General features: G+C 45.3%; 1 protein-coding gene across 1 annotated transcript; it reads right to left on the bottom strand.

The window, feature by feature from the left end:
• Positions 1-768: 768 nt before the first annotated feature.
• Positions 769-1,845, bottom strand: LOC137913636 (urotensin-2 receptor-like). The gene has a single exon (XM_068757278.1). The coding sequence runs from the start codon at positions 1,843-1,845 to the stop codon at positions 769-771; it is 1,077 nt and encodes a 358-aa protein (XP_068613379.1).
• Positions 1,846-25,262: the final 23,417 nt, after the last annotated feature.

Consider the following 25,262-nt stretch of genomic DNA (forward strand, 5'->3'; position numbering starts at 1 on the left):
ACATTTGCAATATAATTATAAATAAGTACAAATATGTCTTTATTATTGTGTAGTTCAAGTTAAAAGCTCTTTAATTATAAATATATATAAATGGATATATTCATGTTATTTATTATTTGTATTGAATTCATTGAGTGTCCTTGAAATTGCGTTCCACCCTGTTAGTTTGTGGTTTTTAGCCTTCTGAACGAAAGAAAATGACAATTCCCATGAACGAGCATTCAGGAAGTGTAATCTCTCGTTAGGAGGGAAATACAAGGAGCAAAGTGAGCATCAACAATCTGTTGCCTTTTTTTTTTTGCCAGTTTTATGGTGTTAGTCTGTATGTCCTACTCTTAAATTTCCACCCTGTTAGTCTAATTTATGAAGAAAGTAAACCACATTTGAAAAAAATTCCAAAGCATGTTTGATCTACAGACTAAAGTACCGTTTAAGTCTGGAGAGACAGATAGATAAGTTTGCTCTTTCATAGAGCAATGACTAATTTAGTTAAAATAATTCCACCCTGTTGGGTTTATAAACTTTCACAGTTCATTTCTTAATCCTATTTTTTTTTTTTATTTAAGTGCTTGAGCTCTACCAATACAAGTACCTGAAGGTTCAATATGTCATTTAACTGATACAATGTTAAAAACACACACACAAAAAAAAATCATTATTTCTTTCACAAAGGTTCGCACACTGAAATGTCACCAATAGCCCAGAATGACCCCTGTGCGTAATGGAGAGACCCCCCCGCCATCCATCCTCCTCCACGTGGCTCGTGCATCACCTCCATGTCCCCATGACCAGCGTCTCGGAGTTGAACTCGAACTGATTGCTGGAGGACGCAGACTTCCCCCACGAGTGGAGGCTGGGCGGCCGCTGCCGGAAGGAGGACGTGTACCTGTAGAAGCTCCTGTGCCTGTTCTTCAGGTACTCCCGGTAGTTCTTGGTGAGGAGCGTGTAGAGGAAAGGGTTAATGCAGCTGTTGCTGTAGGTGAGGCTCGCCACCAGGTAGTTGATACAGGTGTGCGTGCGCGCGGCCAGGCGCAGGGGCTCGGCGCGGTACAGCGGCAGCAGCTGCCAGATCCAGAAGGGCAGGAAGCAGACCCAGAAGAGCAGCACGATGGCGAAGATCATGAGCAGCACCCTCTGCTTGGGCGAGCGCGCAGGGACGCGCCCTCCTCGGCGGAACGCGCAGTTATTCTGGGACTCCAAATACGTGCGCGCCAACCTGACGTACAGGTAACCGATGACGAGCCCCGGAGCCATGATGCTGGTGCCGAACAGCACCGTCACGTACACTTTATACGCCAGGGGCGCCCAGGTGGGGGCGCACATCCTCTTCACCCCCCCGCCGGGCACGCGCTTGCTGGTCTGCGCGACCATGACCATCATGGGCACGGCGAGCACCAGGGACAGCATCCAGACGCCCCACGCCAGCGCTTTGCGGTAACCCTTGGAGCGCGTCACCGTGTCCAGCGGCTTGGTGACGGCCAGGTAGCGCTCCGTGCACATGACCGTGAGCGTGAAGATGCTCGCGTGCATGGTGAGCAGGTCCAGGCTGAGCAGGACGCGGCAGCCCACGTCCCCGAAGTACCAGTCCTTCAGGAAGTAGGTGGACACCACGAAGGGGATGGTGGACAGGTAGAGCAGGTCCGCCACCGCCAGGTTCACGATGGACACGTGCATGGAGGTGGCGAAGCGCATGGAGTGGCGCATCACCACCAGCGTGTAAACGTTCCCCGACACCCCGATGACGTAGACGAGCGAGAGAAGAGTCCCGAAAGTCGAGGTGACGACGAGCTCCGGGTCCGCGGCGCGCGGCGGACGCACATCCAGACCGGCAGAGTGGTTGTTCATCGCGCGTCTCCTCCGCGCTCCGCTCCTGCTGCGCGCGAGAAGTTTGGGAAGATGCGCGCCGGGCGCAGGTTGCGTCCTGCTCATCCGACGCGCAGCCCGCCGCTCCGTGCATGGTCCTGACGTCACGCTGGAGATGTTTTAATCATAAATACATTTCATCGTGGGGCAAATGTAAAGAGTTTTCAGCTCCATTCAAAGGGTAGGAGAAATAAAGAGAGGAGAGGATGCCGCAGAGCCAGAGTATATTAATATATATCAAAACTTAGTTACCGATTGTTTGATCGTTAATTATTAATCAGTGAATTAGTTAGTTAGTTCAAAGTGAATGAGTGTGTGAGAACTCGGAGCATGAATCCCATGCAGAGTAAAAAACACAACTCACCTGAACTCTTGAATAATCAGTCAGCAGAATTAATTCAATTCAATTCAGTTTTATTTATATAACGCCAGATCACAACATGAAGTTATCTCAAGGCACTTTACAGGAGGCAAGGAAAAACTTCCCTTTAACAGGCAGAAACCTGTTAAACCTCGGTGCATGGGTTGAGAGAGAGAGAGAGAGAGAGAGAGAGAAAGAGAAAGAGAGAGGTAGGAGGAGAGTCAAAAACAAGGAGATGGATAGGGAAGTGATAGAGAGACAGAGCAGGAGCAGACAAAAACAAGATCTATAAAACTATAAATGCTAATGCCAGCGATATGGGCATCCGTGTTGAGGGCCACAGCTCCAAGTTCTGCAGCACCACGAACAGAAGGACCTGCAGACAGAGACAGAGAGAGGAACAAACAGAGGGAGAGAGAGCACAAGACTATGGGGGAGAGAAAGGGATGTATACATGTTTTTATCAGATACATGGAGGTAGTGAGGGAGGACATGAGAGTGGCTGGTGTTGGGGAGGACGATGCAAAGGACAGGGCTAGAGGACGACCCAGGAGAAGATACATGGACGTAGTGAGGGAGGACATGAGAGTGGCTGGTGTTGGGGAGGATGATGCAAAGGACAGGGTCAAGTGGAGAAGGTTGGGTTGCTGTGGCGACCCCTCACGGGGTCGTAGTTTTTCTCCATGGACTCCCTCGTCACCCCGCCGCTTTGCGAATTGATGAGAAACGTGTTCGCACTGCAATCATGAGCCAACAATCTTTCTCAGACATTGTTGGTCTCATCAGACGTACGCATGCACATGCGACCGATCTCTGTGATCACGCACGACACGGCAGCGTCCTTTCTCAAAAGATCCTCCGGGGCGCTGCGACGTCAAAGCGCAGGCGTCCCAGCTGGGGCTGGGTCGTCTTCAGCTGGGGCTGTAAATGGAATACACACACGTGTACTCACACGATAAATGAGTGCACCATGCCTCAGGACACGGCTGACAATTGCTGCTTGCGGCGCCAGCCCAGGTACATCATTGATTCCCCATCATCTCATGCGGTTCTGCACACAGATACATTTGGATTATAGCAGATAACAACCCCCCCCCCCAAATAGTCCTGTTGTTCTTGCCTTATGTGCTGCAGCTAATGGGAAAGATGGAAAGATGGAAGCAGCAGACGAGGCGAACATCTTGCAATACAAACTCCCTGATCTATGTCTGGTTTCAGACTCAAGGCGAGGCATTTGCATTTATATAGACCCAACTTTACAATCTTTACACCGTGCATGACACAGGCGGTCCCGAGACCCTCAAAGTGAGTGAAGTTGAACCTAACCTTCACCCTAACCCACTTGAAAAACCCTTTTGAAAGGGACATAATGGAGAAAAGAAGAGGAGCGCTCCTTCTCGGGCGAACGGATCAATATTCCATATTTCATACACGTCAAAAATAAAAGACGTGACTCCAGGAGGTCAACCGAGCCGCTCAGAGTTTTCCTCCATTGTGCACTCTTCCTCATGTTGACCTCCTAGAAGAACAAAGGCGCCACAAGAAAAAAACGAGCAAAAATAATCACTACAATCCAGTGTGATATCTGATGGTGAGTGAATAGCAAGAGAAGGGAGGGAGAGAAACACACCGAGAAACAAGCTCCTGAAAGGCAGCATTTATTCGATGTTTATTGTTGGAGTCTTTCTATAACACGGTGGAGAAATTCCCTTCATGTTTCTGACATGCTTGGTAGCATACCTGCAAAAAGGCAACCAAATTTGAATTGTTCAATCAAGCTATGGTGACTGGAGTTGCTTTGAAGGTTTTTCCACATCTTCATTACTTTGCCTCATCCTTGTTTTTCAGTGTGTGACCATTTCCCTCCCGCCCTCTGTCATCTCTGTCAAAGCTGCGTTGTTTTTGAGTGTTGTGTTGATTCTCGTGGATTTCAAATGTCTCAGCTGTGCACATAAATAGTGTGATGCAATTCTGATGAGAACACCATGAATGCCATTTGTATTATTTAGTGCAATAGCAGCGTTCCTTCGTCTAAAACGCAGGAATGAAAAAATGCTGCCGTGAGGAACGGTCATCCATTCCAGATTATTGATGGACAGAAAAGTCGAGACTGAAGAGAAGCCAGTTTTAATGTCCATCCAGTCACCCGAAGCCAACGCTGATCTGGCTGCGCCATCTTAGCATCAGGGGCAATGACTGGGTTTACACCGCGGCCTATCCCAGCTGGCTACGGGTGAGAGGCGGGGTACACCCTGGACAAGTCACTGGTTCATCGCAGGTCAACACAGAAGGTGGCACCACACAGGCCCACTCTCATACCTATGGGCAGTTTTTGGAGTAAAAGATTCACCGAAGCTGCATGTTTTTGGTGGTGGGAGGGAGGCGGAGAACCCACGCAGACACTGGGAGAGCATGTAAACTCTGCACAGAAAGGCCCCGGATGTGAGGCAAGAGCGCCACCTGCTGCGCCACCATGTTGCCCTTTCTGTTGGTGTCTGCTTCAAACCTTTCTACAATTCAATTCCATTTGGAAATAGATCAGTCACAACTCAATCAGCCTCCCGGCTACTTTAATGGAGAAGAAGAATGTGTGGCGGTTGACCTTGGCTTGCGTGGGAATTGCTGCCTTTGTTATTTATTCCTGAAAGCATTAGAGGACGACATCATTTATGCTTACTTGTGTACACGTGTTCCTCTACATGTGGAATAGTTGAACCTAATAATAATAAAAAAAAAGAGCCTGACCCCTGTAGGAAAGTAAGTAACTCTTTTTCCAGGCATGGCCTTGAATGAAGAGGTCTGAAAGCACGTTATATGAATGTAAAGAGAAGGCAAATCATGGGAGTCGGGGTGAGAAGTCACAAAGAAAAAGGGACGGAACAAAAGGAGGAGTGGAAATTGAAGAGGGAATAAGGGAAAAGATAAAACAATTGTCAGTGGCAAAGAAAAAGAAACGCAGAAAAGGATTTCTTTGCACAGAATGTATCTGTGTCTGAGCAGAAGTGACGTCGTCAGTGAAGGCCAGAGTCTCCTTTCATGTTACTATGCAAGAAGTGAAAAGTGGAGGAAGGAAGCGTCTTTTATAGTTTATAGTTGTGTAATTATATAAAAGAGTTTCTTCTCAATGAGAACATTCTGGAGGATGCGGTAGAAACAGCTGGAGAGCAGTAAATGACTTGCTGTCTACTGCTTCTGCTAAATTTGGGAGCAGTGACAACATCTGCTGTTTGACAGAGTATTTAACACAGTTGGAAACAAAATGTCTCCGTCCGGTTATTATTCCCTCTCTATCCGGTTATTCACATTGCAGAAATATGCGTCGCTGATCTCTCTCTCTTCCCTGTAGTTGTGTGCTCTCTCTCTCTCCCTCCCTCTGTTGGTCCCTCTTTGTCTCAGTCTGCAGGTCCATCTGAACCTGGACCTGTCTCTCCCCAGATATCCTTATTAGCATTTATAGTTTTATATAGCAGCTCTTTAGTCAGTGCTTTGCTCAGCAGGTTTTTTTGATTGTAAATCCCCAGCTGTAGCGTAAATACATTATGATTATGTTTAAAGATCAGTCTTTTTTCATGCAATCTGATGTTTTTAGAAAATTCATATGTCTACAATTGTATGCTGGTTAGTTGATTATCCTGTTTTTAGTTGCCTCAGAATTATTCAGATGCAAATCCAAGCTTCACCTGCAGAAAGGAAACTTCAAATACAAAAATCAAATCCAGCTGCTAGAGATTAGGCGTGGACCTTTGGGTGACTGGAGAAGCTCTTTAAACAACTGCCAGTGGTTTGGTTTTTACCGGGCCTACGGTACATTGGGTCTAAAGCCGTATTTCTGGCTCTGCTTGACCCGACTCAACTTCTCATTTCCCCTTGTGGGACGGAACCTTCTCAATACACATGGTACACAATTCAAATTCCAGAACTTGTACTATGAAGTCGTGAAAATGCTGAAACATAATATAAGAATGAAAAAATAGAAGATAATAAACTAACTTTGTGTGCTGAACTGCTAATGAAGTTCAACAGTACAAACAAACACAGAGGGCCCGCTTGAGATGACATTCCTTTAAGTAGTTTAAAAACAGCCCCCCCAATGGGTGACAATGAGCGGCATGTGGTTTAAATGGCTGATATTTAGCAAATTCAGCTGTTCTGTGAACATCAACAGGATGTAGGCTCCATTGTGTAAAATCAATAATCATCTCTGGAGTTAATTCGGCCCGGTGGCTCACCTGCAGCACGGCAGTGCATTTATTCTCACTTGATTGTGCCTAATTGGTCTGTTGTCTTGATGTTTCCTTTGTGTTGCAAAAACGTACCAGGATTGATGCATTTGATCAATCAGCCACCGGCTGAGCTGAACCAGATGTGATCTGACATCATTGTTTCACCGCCAAAAACTAGATGCCAGTTTTAACCGTTGTTTTACTTATTTGTGTCAAATCTGAAAAAAATAGCATGAACAATGTTAAAGGCTCATGAAAAGGAGTTGAATGTTTTTACCTTAATCATTTTACACGGGTTAGGGTCAGCGACGTGCGGCGAGCCACTGATTTCACCACAATCAGATTTACAAACTTACGAACGCTACAGAGTAGCTTATTCTCCTTTTGATTGACAGCAGTTAACAGGTCATATTAAAAATATAATAGCAGTATTCTTTACAAACTGTAGAAAGCAAATAAGGATGTTTAATTCATCAAACATTATTACGGCCTTGCCTTCACTTATAAGTCCTTGCGGAGATCCTAGACAAAGACTTCATTTATAAGTAAAGGCAAGGCCATAATAATGAAGTCCTTGGCTAGGGGCGGTCTTGCGGAGCTCCTCTGTGAATATCAGACTTCTACACTAATATAGTAATGAACTGATTCCCTGTAGGTGGCCGCAGGGCTGTTTTTGGACGAGTGATTGACGCTTCACGGCAGTTTGGAGAAGATGACGGCGCTCATGGAGAGAACGGTCGGATGGAGTCTTGAATTACACTGCAATCCTTCGAGCTGAGAGATCTCCCACAGAGCTCACCACATTCACCACAGTGGAAGAAAACGTTAGTTTCTATCAAATGCAGATGTTGAAAATAGTCGTTAATTAATACAATACTTGTATATGCTAATGTTTTGTGAGGGTTGGTTACTGCAGTTTGGACAATGATCATTTCTGCCTACATAAATGAGGAGAATAATCATGAGAATATTTCGGGAGCACAATTAAAACAGAGAAACAGAACGTAGCTAAGCATTTTGAGTCCTTCACACAAACCAGATGACTTTGTTTCTTGGTGTTTTAAAAGAGTCGACAATAGAAAAGTGAAACAGACCCAACAGACTTGTGGTGGTTTGATAGGTTCAGGTTGAAACTGCAGGGGCTTTGATAAACGGCGAGGCTCTGCAGCAGAGGAACGTTTTTCAGTAATATGCAAATGGATCCCTGTTTGGCACGCCGACCCATGCTGAAAGTGTGACTATTTAAATGATCTGAAGTTTATGGTGCAAATTCATCTACAGCATGTCCACCTCTCTGCAAAGAGATTGCACTTCCCTAAGTTATTCATCTACTTTAGGTGTCACATTGATTAAACCAGTGTCATCTCCCGTTTCCTTTTATACACCCGGAGTATATTTCACGGCTGACGGACAGCTCGGTGGTCCTTTCCACGCGGACCTCCTGTTACCACCGTATCTCAAACCTCTTTGCTTTGAGCAACTCCATTTGTCTGCAAATGCAAATGAAGTCAGCGGTGGCCAATGTTATTCTAAAGAACATTCTGATTCACTGATTAGTTTCAAGTGGGATGCACACGGCTGAAATAACACATCGTTAACGTGGAGAATATCAATCAGATACCTACAGTGATCCCCCAGCAGCAGAGATGATAAGTGAGTCTCCCCTGTCTGACATATGGACAGAGGGGGCGGCGGCGCAGCTTCACAAATGAATAACATCTCCTCATAAATCCACTGGTAGAGCTACATGGAACATTTCATGTGGTTGTGAGCATCTAATTCAAAGAAAGTTATTTGTTCAGATAGGTGGCAAGGCATGAAATTGCAAATTTTAATGAGGTCAGAGCTGAACCTTCAGGAGTATATAGGCATTGCGAACCAACCTAAGTATCTTCCTATCCGACGCATGCAAGGTGTCCCTGCGTTAGAGATTACGTCTCAATTACCGTAACAGAAGACAACAGGAAATTGAGCATTCGTATAATATATAATATACGTACATATACATGTTTTTGTTTCAGAACAAAAACATGTATATTTCTATAACTTTGTACAGAAATGCATATTAATAAATTAAAACAAAAAAATTAAACCTCTTGACACAATAGAAAGATTGATCAATACCTCTACTTACTTCTCATAACATTTTATGAAGCATATTTCCCTTTACCGACGCAATTTTATGTGCAAATGATTCTTTTCTTCTTTTTCCTGAGCCTTAGTTGTTGTTGTTGTTGTTGTTGCTAGTTGTTGCATCCCCACACACTCCATGCATTTGACTGACACCTTCACTCCTTAGTTATATGCTAATATGAAATTGCTTTTATTATGAAATTATAGCATTCGTAAAAGATGAAGAACAGTCCTTGAGCTAACAAGGAAAGCACAACGATTCCCTCTATCAGATATAACGGAGCAGAGCTATAAAGTAGAATAAAGCAGATTATATTTTGAGGAAGTCTGTTCAAATTAAAATTCACCAACTGGGATGCACAGATGGAACAAGGGCGGAGGTCTCGCAGACGAGGCCATGGGTTCAGTTGTCATTAGGGACACCTCTGGCTTAAACATCTGTCCAATGGACTCTATTGTCTGTGTTTTTGAGTGCATGGAAGGAAGATTGCTTCAACCTTGTCACTGCAGGAGAGGCTGCTGCACCTCAGCTGCATCCTTGGGGGGCGGGCGGGGAAGCAGCTGGTGACTGGCATGCTGTTCACTAAGTAACGTATTTAACCCAACGCAATTTAATTGGCTGTAGTGGCAGCACATTTATGTCTGTTAATATTATCACCTGATTTTCATTTAGTTGTCAAGAAAACATATTTGAGTTCACGTCCTTCATTCACGCCATAAAACAAAAGACATTTTTGGTCACTGAGACATCAATCAAACATTGATTAAGAACTTTTGTAATGCTTTCGGAGCTTTTGTCACGCAGGCGTTGCTCTCTGTCCTGAGGCACTTTTTCCTCCGCTGGGATCTAAAGGTTCCTGATCCTTTTTTCCTGCGTGGAAAAACACTTTGAGATGTACATAAATATATCTGAATAGTGGTGTTGAGGTAAACTGATAGTATTTACTTGATTCATATTAGAGCAAATGGTAGAAAATGTTTTTATTGTTCACCAGAAGAATGGTGTCTCTCTGCTCTTTGTGGGTCAATGGTCTGCTGGAGCCTATCCCAGCTTGCTATGGACAAAAGGCAGGGTGCGCCCCAGAATATTTATCAAGTTTAAGAATTAAATCACCTGTGCAGCTTTCTAGTAATTCAGCAAGGATGTGGATGGTTCATCAAAATGAAAAAAAGCATGAACAAGGCAGAACCAATAATCTGGTGCAGTCAGCGTGGAGCTATGACCCCCAGGGAGTGTCGGGTCACCTGGTGCTCAGGTGAAAGAGAGGTTAAGAGCTAATCCGTCAGGATAGAGAGAATCACACACATTCTGAGCAGGCAGACGAGGGCAAATCATTCGTGGCGATGCTTCACGTTTAATGATTGTATGGAGCTCCAGAAATGTTTCAATTCCGAAATAGAATTGCTCGTAGATTGCACAACTCAACCGGAGCCCTAAAGTCAAGTCTGATGGATCAAGCTATTTATTTGGGTCCGCACAAAACTTCACACACTCATAGATACAAGCCTCCTAAATATAGCAGATAGTTTAAACCAAGACCAATGTATCAATCCATTAGAAATGGACCCACTATGAACGCACCCACTTTATCTGGAACAGATTATTATCTTTAATAATAATCTCGATCCACCAAATACAGATTTCCACCAAATTTAGTGCAAATCTGTAATTTTTGTGTAATCCTGCTGAAGACAAGCAATCATCAAACGGACACAGCTGAGATCATACCTGTTCTTCCTCACTGTGTGTGTGTCTGTGTGCACGCTAATCTTTGTGGGCAATAATTACGACACTCCGGGACCATTTACGAAACATCCTCTTCTCATGAAATGACGGCACGTAATACAGTAGACCTGAACTGAACTCCATTTAGATGGACCTTTACCTCTAACTACTGTTATTATCAGAGCTTGATAAAGGTTTAGCTCCTCGTTAAAGCCGACCAATTATTATCCATAAGGTCTCACATTCAAGTAATCATTCATCAGCCCTAACTGATACGATATCGCATATTAATATTGAAAATTACAGTAATTACACTAATTATTGCGAGTCTGTTATTAGAAGTGGATTTTAATTTCTTCTTTCTAATTGCCCTAAAAATGACTTCATGATCAGGCCCTTTATCTGCAGCGGCTGTGCTGATCTCTGTATCAGAGAAAATACTGCAAATATGAGAATTAATCTAATCCATGCTGGTGGAAGCAGTAAACAAGCAATAAAAACATGCACTTTGCACAGCCCTTTGATTGTGCAGCTGAATGTCATGCTTCTACCGAAGCCTCATAAAAAATGCAAATGAAATGGATGGATGCAAACATGTTTTGCTTCCTGATCGGGAAGCTCTTAAACCCGGAATCCTTTGAGTGATTGAGTTGTCTAATATTTTCTCTGAATGACTGAATGAGCTCGTATCGATTCTGCACCGTTAGCTCAACACCGTAACGTAATTGAATTCAATGTGGGCCGTTGCTATTCTCTCGGTGTTCCAACTGCTAGCTTGGAGGGAAGTTCCAATTGAAAGGACAGCTTTTCAATTGATTTGAATTGCCACTATGGCTAACCTTGTTGTCAGAGAGGTCCCTTTGTGAAATATTAAAATAAAGGAGACATCCTCATGGTTGATCTGGATCATCACCAAAATGTTCTAAATTGTTCTTATATATCTTCAACACCAACCATTAAAAGTAAAGGTGAATCAGAGTTTGTGTATTTGTAACTGATTTTATTTAAATGGGGGTTTCAATGTTAAAATTAAATATTTTTTACTGACTTTATTCTGGATCTGATCTGGATGAAATTTGTTCGGAGATCGACGTCCCCACCCTGCACGACTGTGTCTAGGATCTCTTCTGGATTGAAGGAACAGTTCTGAATGCGTGCTGGAACAAGCGTCATCTGGCAGGCAGCGGAGGGGAGAGTTGGGTCTTACGGAGTAGCTGATTGGTTTTCAGGTGTGGCTCGTTGGGATCCTGCTGGTTCGTTATCAGCCACATCTGAAGGACATGAGCAGAGGGAAAGCGGCAACAGAAACACAAAATGAGTCAAAATACAGGTTCATAACATTGTTCAACTTATCTGCTCAGTGCAAAAGACAACTCCTTCTTATGTCTGTCAAATAAAGGTTTTACCCTTGAGGTGCTGCTGCAGTTTCACATCATGTACAGTTACGGTATGTGAGCAATTTGCTGATTTATGCTAATACTGATGCAGAATGCGTGACAATTAATTAACATTGCCACTCCCATGGAGCAACCTGTTTTAAATTATTCCAGAAAAATATAATATATGCCTCCTCCGGTATTTCAATTTGAGCCCCTTAACCTGTGATGACAATGTGCACCTAATGTAAAATAATGTGTTGACTTTTAAGTAAATGCCAGTAGGACACGTCTTTTCTGCACCAGTAAAAGTGACATTTGATCGATTGCACTCTGTGTCTGTTCAAGCACGCATGATCAAATCCGTGGAAGGCAGCCTGAACTGAGGTATTCTCCACGCTGACAGGCTCCACGCTTTACAGCCAGTGCAAATGCATGTGTGCATGAGCATGAGGGAAAGACAGATAATAAGGAGGAAATAAAACACTTGTTTTTCATGGAGAAAGAGATCAGTGGGGATTAGGTGGATGTCTGGACCTGCATTAGTAAACCCATAATGAATGAAGACTTTAAAGGTGCACCCTTCCGTCATGTGCATCGCACTGCAAAAAAAATTAAAAAAATCACATATTGAAAACTGCAATATGTCTGGTCGGATTCCAATATATCATTCTGTGACACTGCTGTCACGAGCTGAAGGCATCTCTATTATTAAATGCACACTCGGCCGAAACGCAAGTGTATCCAATCTGGATGGTGAGATAGAAGTCCTCGCTCTACACGACTGTGCCAGATTCCAGGATCTCTTCTGGATCATCACCAAAATAATCATTAATTATTTGTTCCTGTTCCTCTCTCTACACCCCTACCATGGCAGCCAAAAAATACATTTTGAGTTGAGTCAAAGGTGGCTTGTCTCCTTCAAGCCCTGTCTGTCAGCCAATCAGCGACGAGTCTGCTCATTCTGCCACACACCTTGTTTCTGATTTAACTGGATATTTATACCACGCTGTTTGTACTCTGACTGTTCGTTTGCTTTTGTATGTTTTTTGACTTGTTGGATTTTAACCTACGACTGTTTTCTGATGCTGCCTCCGTCTTACTTCTCTGTAATTCTGCCTAAATCTGGTCATTTAGTATTGAACAAACTAAACTTTTGGATTAGTGAACAGATTTTTCGATGAAGTCCTCTGTTTTGCCTGAATCCCGCCTCCGCCCCGTGAGTCAGCTTGTGGGGCTTCCGATTGAGTGGCACCTCCTCATCCTTCCTTCTTGACTTGCTCAGCTTGCACTTAATCCCCACCAATCAAGGAAAGTTTTCCAAGTATCTTTAGAATCCACTTTGCCCACACATGCGGTGTGATCATTCCTCTCGTGTTGCTTCTCCAGTGCAAGTTTAATGAGCGCTTGATGATTGATTGCCTGCTTCACTTGCATTGGTTTCCCAGATCATCTGGCTGAACCCACCTGTGGGACGATTCAGAGAAGCCTGGGATGCCACCCTTCTGGATCGATCTGTCCAAATAGTCATATTCCACGTTTTAAAGTTAGTGGCTTAGTCAGGTGCGCTCTAATGAGTGCAGCCAGGTGGAGTGCGGTTCATCTTTACACAATAACTGATAAAACTAAGTCAGGATGCCAGAATAATTCCCAGTGACCCTCCTCTTCACCACATTTTCGGCACATTTCACTGTATGAATTTCAGCCATATTGTCGCTGGAATCCTCCAGAACTTAACATAGTTTCCAGATGATGATGATGAATATATTTATTAGATAGAATGTTAGAGTACAAGTACAGTCACACAGTAGCATGTATTACAGTACAAATAACGTCAAACATCCTGTCTAAGAGGAGCATTTCAAAAAAGCCCTTGCGGGCTTGTTTCCGTTGAAAGTCCTTCGTACATAAATCATCCACAAATAACAATACAAATTAAAGCCGCAAGCGGCGTTGTAGGCCCTCGCCGGCCGACAGGCCGTTGAGCTGACCCGCCGACGCACGCCGCTTTTGTCCTGAGTGCTTCGCAAGTGTTTAGATTTTAGCTGCATTGGTAGCTCACAGTTTAGTCAAATCGTTATTTGGATTATATGGCCATGTGCCATCAGGAGTTTTTAAGTTTCAATCCAATATGGCCGCCTTCCTGTGTGTCTGGGGGCGTGGCCATAATACTTTTTTTTTTTGCCCTGACATGACGCATGTCTGTACCGAATTTCGTGGCTGTCCGACAAAGTTGGCGTCGGACCCCTCCCCATAGGAGGGGTTGCCATCGCCATGGCAACACCGTAAAAACAACAACATGGTTACGATTGTGTTTTTTGATCGGGACCACATGAGGGACTTTTCTGGTAAGTTTCAATCATTTCTGGCAAAGTATTTTTTTAATTCCCATTCAATTTTTGTTATCGTTCTCTAGGGGGCGCTGTAAGGCTGATTGTCAAAATTTCACTTTTAAAGTGTCCAGGTAGGAAGGGTCAATAAGTGTTTAAAATTTGGTTTGGATTGGAGTGTGTGTGTGTGCAAACGCTGACTCAGCAGTTTTTAAAATTATATCCAATATGGCCGCCTTCCTGAGTGTCTGGGGGCGTGGCCATAATACTTTTTTTTTTTTGCCCTGACTTGACGCATGTGTGTACCGAATTTCGTGGCTGTCCGACAAGGTTGGCGTCGGACCCCCCATAGGCACAATGCATTGTGATCTTTGTAGGTGGCGCTGGCGCGCCACTTTTTCTTGCCCAATTTTAAAACACATAAAATAATTAATTTTTCGCCGGTTCTGAGCTTGGTTCAAAGTTTGGTGAGTTTTCGAGCATGTTCAGGGGGTCAAATTGCCGTTTAAACAGCAGAAAAAAGAATAAAGAAGAAGAAGAATTAAAGCCGCAAGCGGCGTTGTAGGCCCTCGCCGGCCGACAGGCCGTTGAGCTGACCCGCCGACGCGCGCCGCTTTTGTCCTGAGTGCTTCGCAAGTGTTTAGATTTGAGCTGCATGAGTAGCTCACAGTTTAGTCAAATCGTTATTTGGATTATATGGCCATCTGCCGTCAGGAGTTTCAATCCAATATGGCCGCCTTCCTGTGTGTCTGGGGGCGTGGCCACAATACATTTTTTTTTTGCCCTGACATGACGCATGTCTGTACCGAATTTCGTGGCTGTCCGACAAAGTCGGACCCCTCCCCATAGGAGGGGTTGCCATCGCCATGGCAACAGCGTAAAAACAACATGGTTACGATTGTGTTTTTTGATCGGGACCACATGAGGGACTTTTCTGGTAAGTTTCAATCATTTCTGGCAAAGTATTTTTTTAATTCCCATTCAATTTTTGTTATCGTTCTCTAGGGGGCGCTGTAAGGCTGATTGTCAAAGTTTCCCTTTTAAAGTGTCCAGGTAGGAAGGGTCAATAAGTGTTTAAAATTTGGTTTGGATTGCAGTGTGTGTGTGTGCAAACGCTGACTCTGCAGTTTTTAAAATTATATCCAATATGGCCGCCTTCCTGTGTGTTTGGGGGCGTGGCCATAATTTTTTTTTTTTTTTGCCCTGACTTGACGCATGTGTGTACCGAATTTCGTGGCTGTCCGACATAGTTGGCGTCGGACCCCCCATAGGCACAATGCATTGTGATTTTTGTAGGTGGCGCTAGCGCGCCACTTTTTCATGCCCAATTTTAAAACACATAAAATAATTAATTTTTCGCCGGTTCTGAGCTTGGTTCAAAGTTTGGTGAGTTTTCGAGCATGTTCAGGGGGTCAAATTGCCGTTTAAACAGCAGAACAAAGAAGAAAAAGAAAAAGAAAAAGAAAAAGAAAAAGAATTAAAGCCGCAAGCGGCGTTGTAGGCCCTCGCCGGCCGACAGGCCGTTGAGCTGACCCGCCGACGCACGCCGCTTTTGTCCTGAGTGCTTCGCAAGTGTTTAGATTTGAGCTGCATGAGTAGCTCACAGTTTAGTCAAATCGTTATTTGGATTATATGGCCATCTGCCATCAGGAGATTCAATCCAATATGGCCGCCTTCCTGTGTGTCTGGGGGCGTGGCCACAATACATTTTTTTTTTGCCCTGACATGACGCATGTCTGTACCGAATTTCGTGGCTGTCCGACAAAGTTGGCGTCGGACCCCTCACCATAGGCGGGGTTGCCATCGCCACGGCAACACAGTAAAAACAACAACATGGTTACGGCTGTGTTTTTTGATCGGGACCGCATGAGGGACTTTTCTGGTAAGTTTCAATCATTTCTGGCAAAGTATTTTTTTAATTCCCATTCAATTTTTGTTATCGTTCTCTAGGGGGCGCTGTAAGGCTGATTGTCAAAGTTTCCCTTTTAAAGTGTCCAGGTAGGAAGGGTCAATAAGTGTTTAAAATTTGGTTTGGATTGGAGTGTGTGTGTGTGCAAACGCTGACTCTGCAGTTTTTAAAATTATATCCAATATGGCCGCCTTCCTGTGTGTTTGGGGGCGTGGCCATAATTTTTATTTTTTTTTGCCCTGACTTGACGCATGTGTGTACCGAATTTCGTGGCTGTCCGACAAAGTTGGCGTCGGACCCCCCATAGGCACAATGCATTGTGATTTTTGTAGGTGGCGCTAGCGCGCCACTTTTTCATGCCCAATTTTAAAACACATAAAATAATTAATTTTTCGCCGGTTCTGAGCTTGGTTCAAAGTTTGGTGAGTTTTCGAGCATGTTCAGGGGGTCAAATTGCCGTTTAAACAGCAGAACAAAGAAGAATTAAAGCCGCAAGCGGCGTTGTAGGCCCTCGCCGGCCGACAGGCCGTTGAGCTGACCCGCCGACGCACGCCGCTTTTGTCCTGAGTGCTTCGCAAGTGTTTAGATTTGAGCTGCATGAGTAGCTCACAGTTTAGTCAAATCGTTATTTGGATTATATGGCCATCTGCCATCAGGAGATTCAATCCAATATGGCCGCCTTCCTGTGTGTCTGGGGGCGTGGCCACAAGACATTTTTTTTTGCCCTGACATGACGCATGTCTGTACCGAATTTCGTGGCTGTCCGACAAAGTTGGCGTCGGATCCCTCCCCATAGGAGGGGTTGCCATCGCCACGGCAACACCGTAAAAACAACAACGTGGTTACGATTGTGTTTTTTGATCGGGACCACATGAGGGACTTTTCTGGTAAGTTTCAATCATTTCTGGCAAAGTATTTTTTTAATTCCCATTCAATTTTTGTTATTGTTCTCTAGGGGGCGCTGTAAGGCTGATTGTCAAAGTTTCACTTTTAAAATGTCCAGGTAGGAAGGGTCAATAAGTGTTTAAAATCTGGTTTGGATTGGATTGTGTGTGTGTGCAAACGCTGACTCTGCAGTTTTTAAAATTATATCCAATATGGCCGCCTTCCTGTGTGTCTGGGGGCGTGGCCATAATACCTTTTTTTTTTTGCCTTGACTTGACGCATGTGTGTACCGAATTTCGTGGCTGTCCGACAAAGTTGGCGTCGGACCCCCCATAGGCACAATGCATTGTGATTTTTGTAGGTGGCGCTAGCGCGCCACTTTTTCATGCCCAATTTTAAAACACATAAAATAATTAATTTTTCGCCGGTTCTGAGCTTGGTTCAAAGTTTGGTGAGTTTTCGAGCATGTTCAGGGGGTCAAATTGCCGTTTAAACAGCAGAACAAAGAAGAATAAAGAAGAATAAAGAAGAATTAAAGCCGCAAGCGGCGTTGTAGGCCCTCGCCGGCCGACAGGCCGTTGAGCTGACCCGCCGACGCACGCCGCTTTTGTCCTGAGTGCTTCGCAAGTGTTTAGATTTGAGCTGCATTAGTAGCTCACAGTTTAGTCAAATCGTTATTTGGATTATCTGCCATCAGGAGTTTCAATCCAATATGGCCGCCTTCCTGTGTGTCTGGGGGCGTGGCCACAATACATTTTTTTTTTGCCCTGACATGACGCACGTCTGTACCGAATTTCGTGGCTGTCCGACAAAGTTGGCGTCGGACCCCTCCCCATAGGAGGGGTTGCCATCGCCATGGCAACAGCGTAAAAACAACATGGTTACGATTGTGTTTTTTGATCGGGACCACACGAGGGACTTTTCTGGTAAGTTTCAATCATTTCTGGCAAAGTATTTTTTTAATTCCCATTCAATTTTTGTTATCGTTCTCTAGGGGGCGCTGTAAGGCTGATTGTCAAAGTTTCCCTAGTGTCCAGGTAGGAAGGGTCAATAAGTGTTTAATGTCTGGTTTGGATTGGAGTGTGTGTGTGCAAACGCTGACTCAGCAGTTTTTAAGTTTCAATCCAATATGGCCGCCTTCCTGTGTGTTTCGGGGCGTGGCCATAATATTATATTTTTTTTGCACCGACTTGACGCATGTGTGTACCAAATTTCGTGTCTGTCCGACAAAGTTGGCGTCGGACCCCCCATAGGCACAATGCATTGTGATTTTTGTAGGTGGCGCTAGCGCGCCACTTTTTCATGCCCAATTTCAAAACACATAAAATAATTAATTTTTCGCCGGTTCTGAGCTTGGTTCAAAGTTTGGTGAGTTTTCGAGCATGTTCAGGGGGTCAAATTGCCGTTTAAACAGCAGAACAAAGAAGAAAAAGAAAAAGAAAAATTAAAGCCGCAAGCGGCGTTGTAGGCCCTCGCCGGCCGACAGGCCGTTGAGCTGACCCGCCGACGCACGCCGCTTTTGTCCTGAGTGCTTCGCAAGTGTTTAGATTTGAGCTGCATGAGTAGCTCACAGTTCAGTCAAATCGTTATTTGGATTATATGGCCATCTGCCATCAGGAGTTTCAATCCAATATGGCCGCCTTCCTGTGTGTCTGGGGGCGTGGCCATAATACTTTTTTTTTTGCCCTGACATGACGCATGTCTGTACCGAATTTCGTGGCTGTCCGACAAAGTTGGCGTCGGACCCCTCCCCATAGGAGGGGTTGCCATCGCCATGGCAACAGCGTAAAAACAACAACATGGTTACGATTGTGTTTTTTGATCGGGACCACATGAGGGACTTTTCTGGTAAGTTTCAATCATTTCTGGCAAAGTATTTTTTAAATTCCCATTCAATTTTTGTTATCGTTCTCTAGGGGGCGCTGTAAGGCTGATTGTCAAAGTTTCCCTTTTAAAGTGTCCAGGTAGGAAGGGTCAATAAGTGTTTAAAATTTGGTTTGGATTGGAGTGTGTGTGTGTGCAAACGCTGACTCTGCAGTTTTTAAAATTATATCCAATATGGCCGCCTTCCTGTGTGTTTGGGGGCGTGGCCATAATTTTTTTTTTTTTTTGCCCTGACTTGACGCATGTGTGTACCGAATTTCGTGGCTGTCCGACAAAGTTGGCGTCGGACCCCCCATAGGCACAATGCATTGTGATTTTTGTAGGTGGCGCTAGCGCGCCACTTTTTCATGCACAAATTTAAAACACATAAAATAATTAATTTTTCGCCGGTTCTGACCTTGGTTCAAAGTTTGGTGAGTTTTCGAGCATGTTCAGGGGGTCAAATTGCCGTTTAAACAGCAGAACAAAGAAGAATAAAGAAGATTAAAGAATAAAGAAAAAAGAAGAATAAAGAATTTTTGCAAAAACAATATAACTTTTTTTCTGAGTGTGCGATTTCTACACAAAATACATTTTCGGAATGGTCTCGACGAGGGCTACGCGTCTGTGGGGGCACACAAACACGAGTTGACGAGCTTCGCTCGTCAACTCGTGTTTGTGTGTGTGTGTGTGTGTCTGTGTGTCTGTGTTGTTTAGTGTCGGGGTGTGTGTGTGTGTGCTGTTGAGTGTCGTGTGTGTGGGCGTGGGTGTGTTGGTCGCCCGATGGTTGACTCGCTGCGCTCGTCAACCATCGGAAGACAGTTACAAACACGAGTTGACTCGCTGCGCTCGTCAACTCGTGTTTGTGGATCTCTGTGTGTGTGCATTTGTGTTGTTTAGTGTCGGGGTGTGTGTGTGTGCTGTTGAGTGTCGGTGTGTGTGTGCATGAGTGTGTTGGTCGTCCTCAACAGCATGGCAAAGTTGGATGCCGAGGGTTGACGAGCTGTGCTCGTCAACTTTGTCGAGGGTTGACTCGCTACGCTCGTCAACTTGTCTTCTGCGTTGCAAAAGCAATAGCCCCTTACGCCTAGAATAGGCGCTCGGGCCTAATAAAGAAGAATAAAGAATTTTTGCAAAAACAATATAACTTTTTTTCTGAGTGTGCGATTTCTACACAAAATACATTTTCGGAATGGTCTCGACGAGGGCTACGCGTCTGTGGGGGCACACAAACACGAGTTGACGAGCTTCGCTCGTCAACTCGTGTTTGTGTGTGTGTGTGTGTGTCTGTGTGTCTGTGTTGTTTAGTGTCGGGGTGTGTGTGTGTGTGCTGTTGAGTGTCGTGGGTGTGGGCGTGGGTGTGTTGGTCGCCCGATGGTTGACTCGCTGCGCTCGTCAACCATCGGAAGACAGTTACAAACACGAGTTGACTCGCTGCGCTCGTCAACTCGTGTTTGTGGATCTCTGTGTGTGTGCATTTGTGTTGTTTAGTGTCGGGGTGTGTGTGTGTGCTGTTGAGTGTCGGTGTGTGTGTGCGTGAGTGTGTTGGTCGTCCTCAACAGCATGGCAAAGTTGGATGCCGAGGGTTGACGAGCTGCGCTCGTCAACTTTGTCGAGGGTTGACTCGCTACGCTCGTCAACTTGTCTTCTGCGTTGCAAAAGCAATAGCCCCTTACGCCTAGAATAGGCGCTCGGGCCTAATAAAGAAGAATTAAAGCCGCAAGCGGCGTTGTAGGCCCTCGCCGGCCGACAGGCCGTTGAGCTGACCCGCCGACGCACGCCGCTTTTGTCCTGAGTGCTTCGCAAGTGTTTAGATTTGAGCTGCATTAGTAGCTCACAGTTTAGTCAAATCGTTATTTGGATTATATGGCCATCTGCCGTCAGGAGTTTCAATCCAATATGGCCGCCTTCCTGTGTGTCTGGGGGCGTGGCCACAATACATTTTTTTTTTGCCCTGACATGAGGCATGTCTGTACCGAATTTCGTGGCTGTCCGACAAAGTTGGCGTCGGACCCCTCCCCATAGGAGGGGTTGCCATCGCCATGGCAACAGCGTAAAAACAACATGGTTACGATTGTGTTTTTTGATCGGGACCACATGAGGGACTTTTCTGGTAAGTTTCAATCATTTCTGGCAAAGTATTTTTTTAATTCCCATTCAATTTTTGTTATCGTTCTCTAGGGGGCGCTGTAAGGCCGATTGTCAAAGTTTCCCTTTTAAAGTGTCCAGGTAGGAAGGGTCAATAAGTGTTTAAAATTTGGTTTGGATTGGAGTGTGTGTGTGTGCAAACGCTGACTCTGCAGTTTTTAAAATTATATCCAATATGGCCGCCTTCCTGTGTGTTTGGGGGCGTGGCCATAATTTTTTTTTTTTTTTGCCCTGACTTGACGCATGTGTGTACCGAATTTCGTGGCTGTCCGACAAAGTTGGCGTCGGACCCCCCATAGGCACAATGCATTGTGATTTTTGTAGGTGGCGCTAGCGCGCCACTTTTTCATTCCCAATTTTGAAACACATAAAATAATTAATTTTTCGCCGGTTCTGAGCTTGGTTCAAAGTTTGGTGAGTTTTCGAGCACGTTCAGGGGGTCAAATTGCCGTTTAAACAGCAGAATAAAGAATAAAGAATAAAGAAGAATAAAGAATTTTTGCAAAAACAATATAACTTTTTTTCTGAGTGTGTGATTTCTACACAAAATACATTTTCGGAATGGTCTCGACGAGGGCTACGCGTCTGTGGGGGCACACAAACACGAGTTGACGAGCTTCGCTCGTCAACTCGTGTTTGTGTGTGTGTGTGTGTGTGTGTGTGTCTGTGTGTCTGTGTGTCTGTGTTGTTTAGTGTCGGGGTGTGTGTGTGTGTGCTGTTGAGTGTCGTGGGTGTGGGCGTGGGTGTGTTGGTCGCCCGATGGTTGACTCGCTGCGCTCGTCAACCATCGGAAGACAGTTACAAACACAGTTGACTCGCTGCGCTCGTCAACTGTGTTTGTCGATGTCTGTGTGTGTGCGTGTGTGTTGTTGAGTGTCGGTGTGTGTGTGTGTGTGCTGTTGAGTGTCGGTGTGTGTGTGCGTGAGTGTGTTGGATGCCGAGGGTTGACGAGCTGCGCTCGTCAACTTTGTCGAGGGTTGACGAGCTGCGCTCGTCAACTTTGTCGAGAGTTGACGAGCTGCGCTCGTCAACTTGTCGTCTTCTGCGTTGCAAAAGCAATAGCCCCTTACGCCTAGAATAGGCGCTCGGGCCTAATAAAGAATAAAGAATAAAGAAGAATAAAGAATTTTTGCAAAAACAATATAACTTTTTTTCTGAGTATGCGATTTTTACACAAAATACATTTTCGGAATGGTCTCGACGAAGGCCACGCGTCTGTGGGGGCACACAGACACACACAAACACGAGTTGACTCGCTGCGCTCGTCAACTCGTGTTTGTGTGTGTCTGTATGTGTGTGTTGTTTAGTGTCGGGGTGTGTGTGTGTGCTGTTAAGTGTCGTGGGTGTGGGCGTGGGTGTGTTGGTCGCCCGATGGTTGACTCGCTGCGCTCGTCAACTGTGTTTGTCGATGTCTGTGTATGTGCGTGTGTGTTGAGTGTCGGTGTGTGTGTGTGTGCTGTTGAGTGTCGTGGGTGTGGGCGTGGGTGTGTTGGTCGCCCGATGGTTGACTCGCTGCGCTCGTCAACCATCGGAAGACAGTTACAAACACAGTTGACTCGCTGCGCTCGTCAACTGTGTTTGTCGATGTCTGTGTGTGTGCGTGTGTGTTGTTGAGTGTCGGTGTGTGTGTGTGTGTGCTGTTGAGTGTCGGTGTGTGTGTGCGTGAGTGTGTTGGATGCCGAGGGTTGACGAGCTGCGCTCGTCAACTTTGTCGAGGGTTGACGAGCTGCGCTCGTCAACTTTGTCGAGAGTTGACGAGCTGCGCTCGTCAACTTGTCGTCTTCTGCGTTGCAAAAGCAATAGCCCCTTACGCCTAGTATAGGCGCTCGGGCCTAATTAAAGCCGCAAGCGGCGTTGTAGGCCCTCGCCGGCCGACAGGCCGTTGAGCTGACCCGCCGACGCACGCCGCTTTTGTCCTGAGTGCTTCGCAAGTGTTTAGATTTGAGCTGCATTGGTAGCTCACAGTTTAGTCAAATCTTTATTTGGATTATATGGCCATCTGCCATCAGGAGTTTTTAAGTTTCAATCCAATATGGCCGCCTTCCTGTGTGTCTGGGGGCGTGGCCATAATTTTTTTTTTTTTTGCCCTGACTTGACGCATGTGTGTACCGAATTTCGTGGCTGTCCGACAAAGTTGGCGTCGGACCCCCCATAGGCACAATGCATTGTGATTTTTGTAGGTGGCGCTAGCGCGCCACTTTTTCATGCACAAATTTAAAACACATAAAATAATTAATTTTTTGCCGGTTCTGAGCTTGGTTCAAAGTTTGGTGAGTTTTCGAGCATGTTCAGGGGGTCAAATTGCCGTTTAAACAGCAGAACAAAGAAGAAAAAGAAAAAGAAAAAGAAAAAAAAAGAAAAAGAAAAAGAAAAAGAATTAAAGCCGCAAGCGGCGTTGTAGGCCCTCGCCGGCCGACAGGCCGTTGAGCTGACCCGCCGACGCACGCCGCTTTTGTCCTGAGTGCTTCGCAAGTGTTTAGATTTGAGCTGCATTGGTAGCTCACAGTTTAGTCCAATCGTTATTTGGATTATATGGCCATCTGCCATCAGGAGTTTCAATCCAATATGGCCGCCTTCCTGTGTGTCTGGGGGCGTGGCCATAATACATTTTTTTTTTGCCCTGACATGACGCATGTCTGTACCGAATTTCGTGGCTGGCCGACAAAGTTGGGGTCGGACCCCTCCCCATAGGAGGGGTTGCCATCGCCACGGCAACACCGTAAAACCAACAACATGGTTACAATTGTGTTTTTTGATCGGGACCACATGAGGGACTTTTCTGGTAAGTTTCAATCATTTCTGGCAAAGTATTTTTTTAATTCCCATTCAATTTTTGTTATCGTTCTCTAGGGGGCGCTGTAAGGCTGATTGTCAAAGTTTCCCTTTTAAAGTGTCCAGGTAGGAAGGGTCAATAACTGTTTAAAATTTGGTTTGGATTGGAGTGTGTGTGTGTGCAAACGCTGACTCAGCAGTTTTTAAAATTATATCCAATATGGCCGCCTTTCTGTGTGTCTGGGGGCGTGGCCATAATACTTTTTTTTTTTTGCCCTGACTTGACGCATGTGTGTACCGAATTTCGTGGCTGTCCGACAAAGTTGGCGTCGGACCCCCCATAGGCACAATGCATTGTGATTTTTGTAGGTGGCGCTAGCGCGCCACTTTTTCATGCCCAATTTTAAAACACATAAAATAATTAATTTTTCGCCGGTTCTGAGCTTGGTTCAAAGTTTGGTGAGTTTTCGAGCATGTTCAGGGGGTCAAATTGCCGTTTAAACAGCAGAACAAAGAAAAAGAAAAAGAAAAAGAAAAAGAAAAAGAAAAAGAATAAAGAATTTTTGCAAAAACAATATAACTTTTTTTCTGAGTATGCGATTTCTACACAAAATACGTTTTTGGAATGGTCTCGACGAGGGCTACGCGTCTGTGGGGGCACACAAACACGAGTTGACGAGCTTCGCTCGTCAACTCGTGTTTGTGTGTGTGCGTGTGTGTCTGTGTGTCTGTGTTGTTTAGTGTCGGGGTGTGTGTGTGTGTGCTGTTGAGTGTCGTGGGTGTGGGCGTGGGTGTGTTGGTCGCCCGATGGTTGACTCGCTGCGCTCGTCAACCATCGGAAGACAGTTACAAACACGAGTTGACTCGCTGCGCTCGTCAACTCGTGTTTGTGGATCTCTGTGTGTGTGCATTTGTGTTGTTTAGTGTCGGTGTGTGTGTGTGTGCTGTTGAGTGTCGGTGTGTGTGTGCGTGAGTGTGTTGGATGCCGAGGGTTGACGAGCTGTGCTCGTCAACTTTGTCGAGGGTTGACGAGCTGCGCTCGTCAACTTTGTCGAGAGTTGACGAGCTGCGCTCGTCAACTTGTCGTCTTCTGCGTTGCAAAAGCAATAGCCCCTTACGCCTAGTATAGGCGCTCGGGCCTAATTAAAGCCGCAAGCGGCGTTGTAGGCCCTCGCCGGCCGACAGGCCGTTGAGCTGACCCGCCGACGCACGCCGCTTTTGTCCTGAGTGCTTCGCAAGTGTTTAGATTTGAGCTGCATTGGTAGCTCACAGTTTAGTCCAATCGTTATTTGGATTATATGGCCATCTGCCATCAGGAGTTTCAATCCAATATGGCCGCCTTCCTGTGTGTCTGGGGGCGTGGCCATAATACATTTTTTTTTTGCCCTGACATGACGCATGTCTGTACCGAATTTCGTGGCTGGCCGACAAAGTTGGGGTCGGACCCCTCCCCATAGGAGGGGTTGCCATCGCCACGGCAACACCGTAAAACCAACAACATGGTTACAATTGTGTTTTTTGATCGGGACCACATGAGGGACTTTTCTGGTAAGTTTCAATCATTTCTGGCAAAGTATTTTTTTAATTCCCATTCAATTTTTGTTATCGTTCTCTAGGGGGCGCTGTAAGGCTGATTGTCAAAGTTTCCCTTTTAAAGTGTCCAGGTAGGAAGG

The sequence above is a fragment of the Brachionichthys hirsutus genome, unplaced genomic scaffold (genome assembly GCF_040956055.1).
Source record: "Brachionichthys hirsutus isolate HB-005 unplaced genomic scaffold, CSIRO-AGI_Bhir_v1 contig_882, whole genome shotgun sequence".
Lineage (NCBI taxonomy): Eukaryota > Metazoa > Chordata > Actinopteri > Lophiiformes > Brachionichthyidae > Brachionichthys > Brachionichthys hirsutus.

Coding starts and splice junctions, on each gene's coding strand:
- LOC137913636 (XM_068757278.1), bottom strand. CDS start 1,845: ATGAACAACCACTCTGCCGGTCTGGATGTGCGTCCGCCGCGCGCCGCG.